The sequence below is a fragment of the Cervus elaphus genome, chromosome 5, assembly GCF_910594005.1.
Source record: "Cervus elaphus chromosome 5, mCerEla1.1, whole genome shotgun sequence".
Classification (NCBI taxonomy): Eukaryota; Metazoa; Chordata; class Mammalia; order Artiodactyla; family Cervidae; genus Cervus; species Cervus elaphus.
This window is the reverse complement of record NC_057819.1, coordinates 134455572-134468935: the sequence shown is the minus strand read 5'-3', so window position 1 is coordinate 134468935 and position 13364 is coordinate 134455572. Positions and strand designations below refer to the sequence as shown.

Below are 13364 nucleotides of genomic sequence, written 5' to 3'. Positions count from 1 at the left end.
CCAGGTTACAGACCATTCTTGATTGGCTCCAGTTTGATTTCAAATTTCAGTGCAAGCTTGAGGTTATGATTCCGTTTTCTCCAAATATTTAGCCAGTTGTTTTCATGTTCTTTATTAAATTATTGCTTTTCACTGAATAGAATAGTAGCTTTCTTGTCAAATACTAAATTCTTTATAACAGTACTGAAATGCAAAGAGAAACAATAGAAGTTAACTCTGACTTCTAAGCTTCCAAGGATTCAGTTTCTGGTATTTTGGTGTGACTCAGGATTTTTTCAGGGGTGATTTTGATCCGAGTGAGGTTTTCACTTTGCATGATAACTTTAGAGGCTAATCTCTGAGATGTAATTCTTCAGTATATACCGCAGTGTTTCTGGACTTTAGCTTTTTGCCTTATCTGTCTATGTGTTTCTGTACCAGAATTACACTGTTTTAATTTTTGAGGCTTTCTGGTCTTCTGATTGGATGGTGTGAAGTGTCTCCCTTATTACTTCTTTTTTTTCTTTCAGTCACTATTCAAGGGTGCGGGACAGAGGAGGTTATTCTCTGGTTTTTGTACTAGAAACTTAGAATACCTGTATGAACGCCTCCCCCTGAGACAGAAACAAAAACCTTTCTGAGGTTTTAATTTTAGTTACATTGAGTTGGGTAGCTTACATTGGAGGAAATTTTGTCTTTAAAAATATTTTAAACCTCTGATTTAGGAACTGGTACAGTCTTCAATATTTTAATTCTTTTTTCCTTCTTCCTTCCCTCCTTCCTTTTTTCTTTGTTTTCTGAGTGTTCCTCTGTAAAATTCTGTAATATTTTCATTTCTGGTTGAATTTATCCTTAGATTGGTTTTTTCTTGCTGTTTGTTATGAATAGGACCTTTTTCCCCCGTTATACTTTCTAGTCATTTTATCTTGAGAGACAAACCCTCACTCTCCTTAAGTGGAGACAGTTCTGTCAGGTGAGGACTCCTGTCTGACACAGAGCCCCACTGCAGACGCTGGTGCAGGGCCACGGTCTCGTCATTTAAGGTGTGCTTTACCGTGAGACAGTTTGATTAAAAGTGCTCAATTAGTAATAAGTGGAAAATTCTTTTTAAAATGTCATTATAGAAGTCTCCAAATGTTTATGCAGCTGCACATGTTCACGCTGCAGTGGTGGTATTGTAGTGGCCTGCTAAAGAAAACAGAATTCTTGTAAGTCGCCAATTTTGATCAGCTTCCTATAAATCAACATTTACTTACACCATCTTAGAGATGACGTGTAAGTCTGTATGACGTTATTTGCTTTGAAATAATTCTGTCCTATATGTAGGCTTTTGAACAAAGACACTTTTTGACCTGTCTGTTTATTTTCATTTTTTCTTTGAATCAGCTCTAGTGTTGAGCTTAGTTGGCAGTACTGTTTTCAGGAAGTACTTGTCCTTCAGTACTCGATTTCAGTACTGGTGTCTGCTCACCCTCCCATCCCCCTACCCCAGCTGTCCAGCCAGGTCTCCTTCTGTGGAACATGGTGTTACTGTACAGACGGAGCTGGAAGGTTGTATTCTTGGCTGATTGACGTATTCTGCCTGTCCTGACTTTAAAGGTGGATGACGAGAGCGCGTGACTGATGTTGCATAACCAGGTGGTGCTGTCTTCTCAGAGAGACCGTCACTGCATGGTCTCTCAAACATCTGATGTGTATAACAGAGACAGTGATGGACAAATTAATAAATTAGACCTCTATTCATACTTAAATTATCAAAGCTAATCATTTAAATGAGATGTTCTATTTTAATTAAGGTTTCTGGCACCATAGTTAATGAGACTTGGAATTTCCACCAGAGCATTTAGCTCTTCCTTAATGATCAGCTTTGACAGTATAATTGTAAGTAGAGCCCTGATTCATTAAGTTGCTAACCTCTCCCCCAGTTTTTATTTATGCATATATATGTGAAATGGCCAGCTAACCTGGTATGTTAAGCTGCTAACCTCTCCCCCAGTTTTTATTTATGCATATATATGTGAAATGGCCTGCTAACCTGGTATGTTAGAGATGGACCTTTTAAGACAGTGGTAAGCAGACTAAGAATTTTTACTTAAACTGACAGCAGTCTTTAAAAATAGAAATTCATACATGAAATTAGTCATTCAGCTTTTTCTTCTTAAACAGCTTTTGGAACTTTAGCATTATACTTTGATTTTTAGAAGGAAATATTAGCAGTAGACTTAGAAAATAATGATCATATGTTTAGCAACATAACGAATCACAGTTTAAACACGAAAAATGTTTGTAAACACACAATATGTGTGAAGCTGATACTGAACCCAGGTGTAAGGATCTCTGACAGGAAAATAAGACTTTAAGGAGTAACAGTGAAATTATTTCAGACCTGAAGACTCTAAAGTTAAATCTGCATGCCAGTCATTGGTAGAGTTGCCATCTATAAGTAACAGAATTTTCAGATTGGCAGGAGATGTACGTAGAAAGAGGAGTCTCTTTGGGGAAAAAATGAGAGCTGGGCAAAAACAACAGGAAGCAAAAAATGGTCAGGAAATAAAAGAAGAAATGAAATAAACAATGGAAAGTAGAGCTTATATATATATATATATTTAAACAACCTAAGGGTCCTAAGTGTAGGTGGAAATAAAAGAACATTCTCTGTCAAAAATACATAAATTTTTTATAGGTAAGGGATCTTTTTCTCAAATTTTTGTTAGTGGGCCCTTCTTTTTCAATGTACTTCATAGGAATTTCCCTCTGGGGGGAAAACATCTGAAATTTTGAACTCATTGCACGTAATGGATTTCCTTGTGTTGGGAGAGTGTAATTTCCTCAGTTCTGTCTTGCAACGGGGGACCAGGGGACCAGTGCGGTTCTACCTCAGAGTTCTATTTGGCAAGCAAAGGATGGTGCACCCTTGAGGCGTGAGGGCCAGCAACCCCAAAGGAGAGGTTGGCTTGCTTTCTCTTTTTATAGGTTTTGTCTCTTCCCCAGAGCCTGCCCTGTGCAAATTAGGGCTAGCCTGGAAGGGGGCATGTTTGTTTCACTTGAGGTTCTCATTCAGGTCCGTATATTTTTCCTTTGTTCCCTTCTCGCGGACTTTTCCCTTTGTCTTTTAGCCACTGCCTTTTGGACTCCTTGTTCCTATTCTAACTGCCCAACAATTGTAATCAATTAGCATGCTCTCAATAGTTTGTTTGTTTTTTTTTTCAAATTTAAGTAACTTAAATAGGCTTTTGATGGCATAACACTTTATTTTAGCAGATACATCAAATTGTTGATGATTGTTAAAGTTGATGGATTATGTTTGGATATTTTAATAATAAAAAGTTTAAATATATTGTCATTGATTAGGACTTTGATTTATTGAAGACTTTAAAGTAAAACTAGAACACTGGAATTAGCCGAGGCCTTGAAGATCATTTATTCTACCTCTTTCTTCTAAGTACAAAACTAACAGACATTAGTTTTGTACTTGAGTAGAACAGCCACCACCGTTCACACATAAAGCCTTTAGAATGTGATCCCCTACAGTTTTTGATTGTGCTGAACACTCAGGGCATGGTAATGAAAAGAAGCACTTCGTTTTGATTCTGAGAGCTAATCTTCTTGTTAACAAACCTCGGTAAGAAAGCCACACTGGACAAGCTGCTGTGACCATTCATTTATGCACTGCCTGGCCAAAGAGAGGAGAGCAGTTTAGAAGGTGGGTTGTTCTACCCAATACCATAAAGTAATCATTTCAACAAAGAAATTTTGAATGTACTGATTAAATTCACAGTTGACAGTAGTTAGAATGGTTAATATTCTAGAAAATAGGAAATTCAGAATGATCTTAACCACTGGGAGAAAAATACCTTTAAAGCAGAGTAAAACTAAAGTGAATTTAGATACTATACATAAAGACAAAAGAATAGTAAAAATATATGAGAAAGGAATTGATGAGACAGAAGTGTTGTCACTTTACTCATCCAGTAGCTAAAACTTTGGAAATGCAGAAGTGACCCGGACATTCCTCATTTGACAGTGAGAGTCTCGCCTCCCTCTCCTCCCATCCTTTCTGCTTCAAGGGCAGCCAGTCCAGGCCCATTCCCCCTTCCCCAGTTGATATCCTTGTGGTTCCATCTGTGGTGATCACTCTCACATGCTGACCCTACAGTTTTCCCCATTTGATTGACCTGACAACATCTGCTTGTGCTGTCTTATATTTTATCCCCCCCAAATCCTGCTATTTCTGTGCCCATTTATCTCTCTCTCTTCTTTGTAATCTAACCTCCAGTTCCTGATTTCCAGTTATTTGTAACAAAAAAGGTAAAAGGAAGTTCTCTCCCAGTCATAATTGTTGCAGGAAGGGGGATTCCCTTCCAGGGCCGAAACTGGGCTCTTGTCTAATTCTCGGAAATGAATTGTCTGAGGGGACACATGTGCTGGCAAAGCAAGAGATTTATTGGGAAGGGCACCCGGGTGGAGAGCAGGAGGGTAAGGGAACCCAGGAGAACAGCTCTGCCAGTGGCTCCCAGTCTCGGCTTTTATGGTGATGGGATTAGTTTCCGGGTTGTCTTTAGCCAGTCATTCTGACTCAGTCCTTCCTGGTGGTGCACGCCTTGTTCAGCCAAGATGGATGCCTGTGAGGAGGATTCTGGGAGGTGGTCGGACGTGCGGAGTCTCTTTTTGACTTCCCGAACTCTTCCAGTTGATGGTGGCTTATTAGTTCCGTGTTCTGTACCAGGCCCTCCTGTCATAAAACAGCTCACGCAAGTGGTTGCTATGGTGCCTGGCCAGGGTGGGCAGTTTCAATCAGTGTGCTTCCCCTAACAATAATGATTGGAAACTGAATAGCAAGTCTGTTATTACTGGGAGAGGGAGAGGGGGAAATAAAAAGCCAGTCCCATCCTGTCATTTAAGATCTAGCATGGAAGTTTATCTTTTCTGTTAGGTTAACAGCAGACCCTTCCTGTGTTCTAACGGTTGTGTCCTGAACTCATTCGATTCTCACAGTTCTAAGAGCTGCGTACTGTGGGTTATGAAGATACATGTACGGTTGAAGTTCCCAAGAGGTGAAGTCAGTTGCCCAGGGTGATGTTCCCAGTAAAAGCAGCCTGAAGTCTACCCAGAGAGTCTGGCCATAGACCGGGGCTGGACAACTCACTCTGCTACATCCTGCCTTGCTGTTAGGACTGAGATTGAGCCATGGTCATAAAAGTCAGGCCAGGAAACTTGGAGGGCACTTAAGGAATTTCTGGCAAATACGTCCTGACAGAGGGCTAAAGAAATTTTGGTGCAAGTTAGGGAGGAGAAAAATAATTGAGTTTCAAACATACAAAGGATTGGATGAAGAATAATGAATGTTCCGTTTTAGTTGAAGACAATTTAAAGGAAGACTGCAGTGGGGCCAATCAGGTGCACTTCTGTTGGGGGTGGGGAACCCTGTCTTGCCATCACGTCTAAGGAATAATAAACCGGGGGGTTGTGAAGGGCCCACAGACGAGCCTCAAATGGATAAGTGTGTTCAAGACATTGTGGTTCAATTGATTGTGACTGTAATATCCCCTTTTAATTTTGAGCAGATATGTTTCTTCATGCTTAATTTAATGTTACCTAAAACATTGATGGAACTTCAGAACTGAAGACAGGTGGTTCAGTCCATATCTTACAAACAAGAAAGCAGAGTCAGAAATCAGATGCGTCGTGTGCTAGGCCTGCCTGCCCAGGGCCAGAGCTGCGTTTGAATCCAGGTCTCCAGACCCCCTGCCCACCACTCAGGCTGCTGTGGGGTGTTTCACAGTCACAGAAGAGAGTGGTGTGGAGAATTTCTGCTTAATCAGTGAGATTGCTGTGTCCATAAGAGAGTAGGATGTAAATGTCACAGATTTATGAAATGTCCTTTTTCTTCGTGTAGTATGAACCCAGAGGACCTGGTCGGCCCTTGTACCAAAGAAGAATCTCATCTAGCTCAGTGCAGCCTTGTTCTGAAGAAGTAAGCACTCCTCAAGACAGTCTTGCTCAGTGTAAAGAGCTTCAGGACCATAATAACCAGTCTTCTTTCACCTTTTCCTCCCCGGAGTCCTGGGTAAACGCCACCTCATCCACCCCCTATCAGAACATTCCGTGCAATGGATCCAGCAGGCCAGCCCAGCCCAGAGAGTTGGCAGGTAAGACCGGGCTGGTGGTGGTCACAGCTTCAGTGCTCACTGGTCAGCTCCCGCTGTTTATGGGGTTTTCCTGCTCCCATTTCTTCCGTTTGCATGATTGTCTTTGAACAGTAGTTAATGGTCACTGCTCACAGCTGTGCCTCAGGAAGGTAAGTAATCTGTCAGTATTTAGGAACTGATTATTTTGATGATTGTAACCTGTGAATGGGTAAAAGAAGTAAGGGAAACTAAAATACATTTCTAAATAGAATCACCTTTTCTTGGGAAGAGCTTGCTTTCGGGATTTTTGTCTCTTTTTTTTTTTCCAGTTAAGGGTGGGAATTGGTTAGGTCAATTTCAGTTTTCAGTAGCTTTATTGTCAATCAAGTTGTGACAGACACCTACACAGTAGAGTTTGACCATAAGAAAAACCAATAGGGTCTAATATTTTGAGATTTAGAAATCCAGAGTTTATTTCTTGTATTCTGATGAAGTAAGAAATCCAAGTCCAAAGAAGAAAAAGAGAAAAAGAAGACATAGGAAGGCGCTGGAACGGACACAGCTTTGCACTCGTGTGGTGAGAAGTCTGACGTCTCCCCTCCAGCCTAACAACCATTGTCTGTCCTTTGTCTCCTTATTTTTTTATGTTGACTGTAAAGAAACGTTAAATGTAAACAATGATACTATTTGATTCTCCGATCTATAGCCTTCTCTTTGTAGGCTGTAGATGTTGATCTTTGTGAACAAGTCTATAATCGTTGGTGAATTTCTGCCTTGGTAGCATCAACCTTTGTATTTTGTTTATTTTATTCCTCGTTAGAATGTGAATCCATTGTTTCTGTAACTGACCCATTTTGGAGAATATGCATACAAGCGTATTTTTAGAACAAGAGACATGGTAGATCAGAAAGCATTAAATAGGTATTAGTTTCATTCCCAGCAAGAGTGTTTAATCTTTAAACACTCATTAGTACCTTCTGTGTGTAAGCTGCTGTATTTCACCTGGGATTGCTTTGTCATTTTAGAGGTCTAGCAAAAACACACTCATCATATTTGGATTTCCTGAGAAACATATAAATTACAAATAAGTGGTGAAAATTTGTTCCTTTTTAGTTGTTTTGTTTATGATAATTTATTTTAAAGACAACATCATTTCTCATTTTTTTTCCAACCTAAACTTTAAGATAGCTTTTGGCCAAAATCAATAAAAAATTGATAAGGTAGAAATTTCCTGAATAAGTGCCCAACACATATGTCATTTATGGTGTCTTTTCCACAAATATAAAATTGTTATTTTTCTCATTGTGTTATTTAGTCACTAAGTCATGTGTTGTTTAGTCAGTAAGTCGTGTCTTACTGTTTGTGATCCCAGGGACTTATAGCCCGCCAGGCTCCTATGTCCATGAGATTTCCTCAGCAGGAACACTGGAGTGAGTTGCCGTGTCCTTCTCCAGGGGATCTTCCTGACCCAGGGATCAAACCTGGGTCTCCTGCATTAACAACTGAGCCACTGGGGAAGCCAGTTTTCCTCATTGCTAGAAGACAAATAGTAAACACTTAACTAAGGGATTCCCAGGTGGCACTAGTGGTAAAGAATTTGCCTGCCAGTGCAGGAGACACAAGAGATGGAGTTTCAAAACCTGGGTCAGGAAGATCACCTGGAGAAGGACATGGCTACCCACGCCAGTATTCTCCCATGGAGAATCCCATGGACAGAGGAGCCTGGTGGGCTACAGTCCACGGGGCCACACAGAGTCAGACATGACAGGGCACACACACACACACCACTTAGCTAAATGTTTAAAAACGAATTCAGAAGTCACCAATATCCTGAAGCACACCTGCTAGTCTCACAGTTTGTATGTGTGTGTATATATGTGTATATGTATTCATTTTATTTTGTCTTATTTTACTTGTAGAGGAATGTAGCAATTGCCAGTAGTAACTCAGAAGGAAAATTATCACCACTTGGGAAAGTTCTTTCTAAAGTTTGAGACTTACTTCTTGAGTTGAAGGAAACTGTTTGTATTATATTGGTTTGGAATTTAAAGGCGGTCATGACATGGCTGTATTTCTCTACATTTGCAAGCCTGAGAGCAAAGGTCATGTTTCTGGCCTTTTTGAGCTTTGGATTCCCGTTTTGGCACTGGTCACACTTCCAGCTCTTGGTGAACGCGTGACCGCTGAGTGAGGAGAGCATGGAAACAGATCCCGTGCGATGGAGGGGTGACCGGTCTCAGTGTGGGGCCTGGTGCCGGCGGCGCCGACAGTGAGGGTGGGGCTCACCCCCGAGCCCGGGTGTCCCAGCTCTGTCCCTCGTCCTGGTGGCAAAGCATGCCTTACCAAGCATCTTCTTTTCATAAACAGGTGAAAATTAAAGATTAGGTAGAAAAATGTATTTTGAAAAAAAGCATTGGCTGCCAGATTAGTAAAATTCAGTTTTAAAGAATAATTTGTCTTATCTGGAGTATATGTGGTAAATCAGATTGACAGAGATCTTTACTTTCATGGGTAGATAAGCATGTAGGCATTAGGTTAAACTGCCTCTAAAATATTATTTTGTATGTATTATTTAATTAAAAACATTCTAAACTCTTAATTGTCATGAAAATGAGAGCATGGTTAAGTAAGAAGACTTGGTAAATAAAAATAGTTTTGAACAACCAATAAAATACTTATTTTGTGTATTAGGCAGTGCAAGACCCTTTTATATTGAAATGTTTGTTAAACTAATGCTCTTAAAAGCAATTGTTTTCATTCACAAAATGACGTTTAGACAGGAAAGGTGATAAATGTTCCAGAAAGCTGTTAAATGGCTTAAAATAATTTTGAAAAATTTGTGAATTTTTTAAAGTTTTAAAATAGTAATATGAAATTAGCATACTGAGTCAATGAAATACTAAAACTAAACTTTCCAATCCATGAATAGGTAATAAACATAGGGGGAAATGTCCATAAATATCAGTAATCAAAGACATCCAAAGTAGAACTGTAAGACAATTGTTTACTTATAAAATAGGCTAAAGTTAAGTAGTAACGTGAGTGTTGTGATATAGTACAGAAACGGGCACGTTTGTTGCCGGAGTGCAATCGGGCAGTGTTTTCCCACGGGGTGGTTTGGCCACAGTTACCATAGTTAGCCCTGTGTATCCCTCGTGGCTCAGCTGGCAGGTGGAGAATCCGCCTGCAACGCAGGAGACCTGAGTTTGATCCCTTGTTTGGAAAGATCCCCTGGGGATGGAACAGCTACCCACTCCAGTATTCTGGCCTGGACAATTCCAGGGAATATACAGTCCCTGGGGCCGCAGAGTCGGACATGGCAGAGTGACTTTAACTTTCACTCTGATGGTTAGGGTATGTTTAGCTTTGTAAGAAACCAGCAAACTTGTGCACCATTCTGCCTTCCCACCAGCAGAGAACAAGAGTTCCTGTGGCTCCATGTTTCGCCAGCACTTGGCGACGTCAGTGTCCTGATGTGGGCCGTTCTGATGACTGCTCAGTGGGGTCTCAATAGATGTGGCTTCCCTGGTGGCCCAGCTGGTAGAGTGTCTGCCTGCAGTGCAGGAGATCCGGGTTCGATCCAAGGGTTGGGAAGACCCCCTGGAGAAGGGAATGGCAACCCACTCCAGTATTCTGGCCTGGAGAATCCCATGGACTGTCACAAAGAGTCGGACACGACCGAGCAATGTTCACACACACATGCACTGTATGGTACTTTTAGGAATTTATCTCAAGGAAACGTGATGAATATTTAGGAAACTTTATCTTTTATAACATTTGAAAAGTGAAAAATTGACTGCTATCCAGATTTCTAAAAATGAGAGGTTCCTTTAAAAATTTACGAAATGTCTGCATTGTTTGACGTCCTTAGGGAAAATGCACCAACAGGTTAAGGCTTAGCTCTGGTATTTGGAAATCTGAATGGCTTATTTTCTTCTTTGGCTTTTGTGTAGTTTCAAGTTATCCTCAATGAATATGTATTATGATTATCACTCAGTATAATGTTTAAATTTTAAAACATTGGAAACAAAATCAGTGTTTAAAGCAAGTTATGATGTAGTGGGCCATGAAATGAGTTAGGAAGAATGGAGTCAATATTAAAATCAGGCAGATTACAGGAAGTGTGAAGTGAAGTTTACTGTTCTTCTCTCACTTTATTCCATTTTTACTTACATATTACAAGAAAAGGTAGCGTTTTTAAGAAACAGAATCTGATGCTACTGTTCTTCGGTTAATAATAGAAGCTATCTTAACCAGACAACTGGTTGAAGAGCTCATTTTTATTTAAGAAAGAACATATTTGCTCCCATTTTCAGACTATGAGTAGTTAATAAATATCAAAGTGTACAATTAAACAAATTAGTTTTTTGAAGCAGACCTTCGGATTTGACCTTCAGTTTTTAATATGTCTAGTTATTGCAGCTCACATAGTTAATTTTTTTTTCAAGTGTTTCTGAGATGGAGAAGTTTGGTTAGATATGTTGTGATTTCAGGGTTCTGTGGCAGAAGCCGTCTGTCCCTGAGTTCCTGGAGATGAAAACCAGTAGAGACGCGGAATATTAATGAGGTGCCTGGGTGTTGCTGGGCTTGCCCTTAAATCAGTGTTACTGTTCTCTGCTTCTAGCTCCGCCCAAGACCGTCAAAGCCCCCGAGGAACATCTGAAGCCTGAGAGCCTTGAGGGGTCCAGTTCCTTCAACTACAGCGTGCTGCAGCATCTCGGCCAGTTCCCCCCGCTCATGCCCAACAAGCAGATCGCCGAGTCGGCCAGCAGCAGCAGCCCGCAGAGCTCCGGGGCCGGCAAGCCTGCCATGTCCTACGCCAGCGCGCTGCGGGCCCCTCCCAAGCCCAGGCCCCCACCTGAGCAGGCCAAGAAGAGCAGCGACCCTCTGTCTCTGTTTCAAGAACTCAGCCTGGGGAGCTCAGCCGGCAGCAATGGCTTTTACTCCTATTTTAAATAATCACTTTTTTTCCTCCAGGGAGAATGTTCTAATTTCTGTATCAGTAGAACTAAGGTAGCCAGCCTTCACCTATAGCTGCACAGTTTGCTTTGTTTTCATGTTAAATATGTTCTCACTTAATTGCTTTGCTGCTAGACTTGCAACTAATTTTTTAAAAGTATATTCCATTATTTGCATTTTTGACGTGAGTCAGAATTTTGACAGCTTTTATGTGGAATAAAAAAAATATTTTTAAATTTGTGTATTGTTATATATGTTTGCATCAAGCTAGCAGCTAAGAAGTTAATTGTGCAACTATTAAAAAAAAAAAAGAAAAAAATTTGTCTAAAATGTATTTAAAGAGAAAAAAAATTGTAAGTAGCATTTACATTTATTCAATAATATTACCATATGCTGGGTTTCTGTACCAGAAATGGCCAGTTGATGTACAAATGTATGTTATTTTTGCTTAAATTCATTGAAAATTTTTTAAAATAAAGGGGCAGCATCTTCTGAACACTTTTAAGTTTCATCAGCTTTTTTTGGTGGCAAGATGCTGCTCTCTAAAACTTTTATAGTTTTAGGCTGTATGATGTGCTGTTGTCCTCTCCATCCACTGTAGGACAGAGTTAAAGGCATTCTTTGCAGGTGTATTTCCTATGCCACTGTTTTTTGTAACCTGAAAAAAACATGGGCATACTTAGTTATTTTTTGAACAAGCTACTCTTCAAGCTTGTTTTTAATGTTAATTTGATAGTGTGGTTTTTTTTAAACAAATCATGAAGCTGAAAAATTTTTAGGATTGTTGGTGCTTAGTAGACTTGATAACTATTTTAAAAATGCGTGAATTTAGTAAAAATCTTTTTTTCCTCACTATGCATGTGTAAATGTTTGTAATCTGGCTTCCCCTCTCTCCAGTGGTATAAAGAATTGTGCCGCTTTAAGGTTTCTTTTCCCTCCAGTAAAAATTTTGGTACCTTTTTTGATGTTTACATTAAAATGTGACATTATACATGGCAAATTCAAATATTTTGCTAACTGTTTTGTTTAAGGAATATCATTAAAGAAGAAATATAATGTTTATCAAAGATGTATCAAAATTCATCAAAATCTGGGGCAAAAACTACCCTTGTTTTTCGTCTTTCGATTCTTCTGAAAGAACCCCACTGAACTTGTACAAAAATATAAATTTAAACAGCTCTCCTAAATATTCTACAGTCTAGACATTGTTTTGAGTGAACTTTGGTAAAATCCAAAGAAAAGCATTGACCCTCTTCAAACGTGTGGTCTTGTGACACTTTTGAAGCAAAGCATGTCCGTATTGTTTTCCTGACCTAGTAGTACTACTTTTATATTTCAGAGGTGTCTTGAAACTACAATATAACCTTTTTTAAAAATAATAGGATAAGGTTGGGAAACATTGCAAATCCTGAATGGATCCTGATGATCCGTTCAGAAATAGCTTTTTGGAAGACTCCTTTTGAGTAGGCCATCATATATTTGCAGTCCACTTTAAAACAGTTGAAAAGCGAGGGATAAAGGAAAACTTGGACAGCAGGAGCCTGGCCGCAGCAGCAGCCCCCTGCAGCCCTGGGGGCTCGGGAGAAGAGAGGGGAGGGCCTCTGGTTGGAGGCGGCCGAGCCGCAGGGCGCACGGGGAGAGCCCCTTCTGTCCCGAGTGCAGCCGGCTGGCAGGTGGCTGCACCGCCGAGGCCGGGTGCTGTGTGCAGCGGCAGGTGTCGATGTGTCGACTGCACATGTGGTCACGGTTAGTACAAGTCACAGTTGGAAAACGGAGCCAGCAATTGCACAGCACCTTGGTTTCTCTGTACGATATCAGATCACCACATTCAGCGGTGTTGGATTTTACTCAACATAACTTTAGTCATGAAAAAAGAAGAAAAAATTTTGCTATATAGCTGCGTATTTCCAACTTGGTGACAAAACTCAAGATAGAGCCCAAATGAAAATGAGATCCCCCTGATGTGAGGGTGTCTGTGAAAAATAGCGTTCTTGTCAGTGAGGACCCTCCTCCCCCCCACATCCAGGACTACGACACAGCTAGGTGAACGGCCGAAAGTATGTTGGTGAAGACTGAACTGTCACCTCAGGCCTGTCAACTAAGCCTGTGTCATGAAGTAATTGCCTAATTACCTGTTTTCCGTACCTGAACCTTTAAGAAATACTAGTTTTAAAATTATTTAAATGTGCCCACCCCACCACCTTATATAAGTATGTTGATGATGGAAGCTTCGCATAAGGAAGCTGTTGGGTCGTTGTGACTTCAATGTTCTAAGCAGTTATTTCTGAATAACTAAAA

General features: G+C 40.3%; 1 protein-coding gene across 7 annotated transcripts in view; it reads left to right on the top strand.

The window, feature by feature from the left end:
* The window catches only part of HELZ (helicase with zinc finger), a 145594-nt gene extending 133461 nt beyond the window's left edge, over window positions 1-12133 (top strand). For 6 of the 7 annotated variants that reach the window (XM_043905773.1, XM_043905771.1, XM_043905774.1 and 3 more), the window contains 2 exons: window positions 5876-6128; window positions 10732-12133. In XM_043905773.1, coding sequence (XP_043761708.1) covers window positions 5876-6128; window positions 10732-11066 — 588 coding nt within the window. In that variant the 3' untranslated portion in view covers window positions 11067-12133. The remainder of the gene's footprint in view (window positions 1-5875; window positions 6129-10731) is intronic. The other variant, XM_043905775.1, reaches the window with a different exon arrangement.
* The last annotated feature ends 1231 nt before the right edge of the window (window positions 12134-13364 follow it).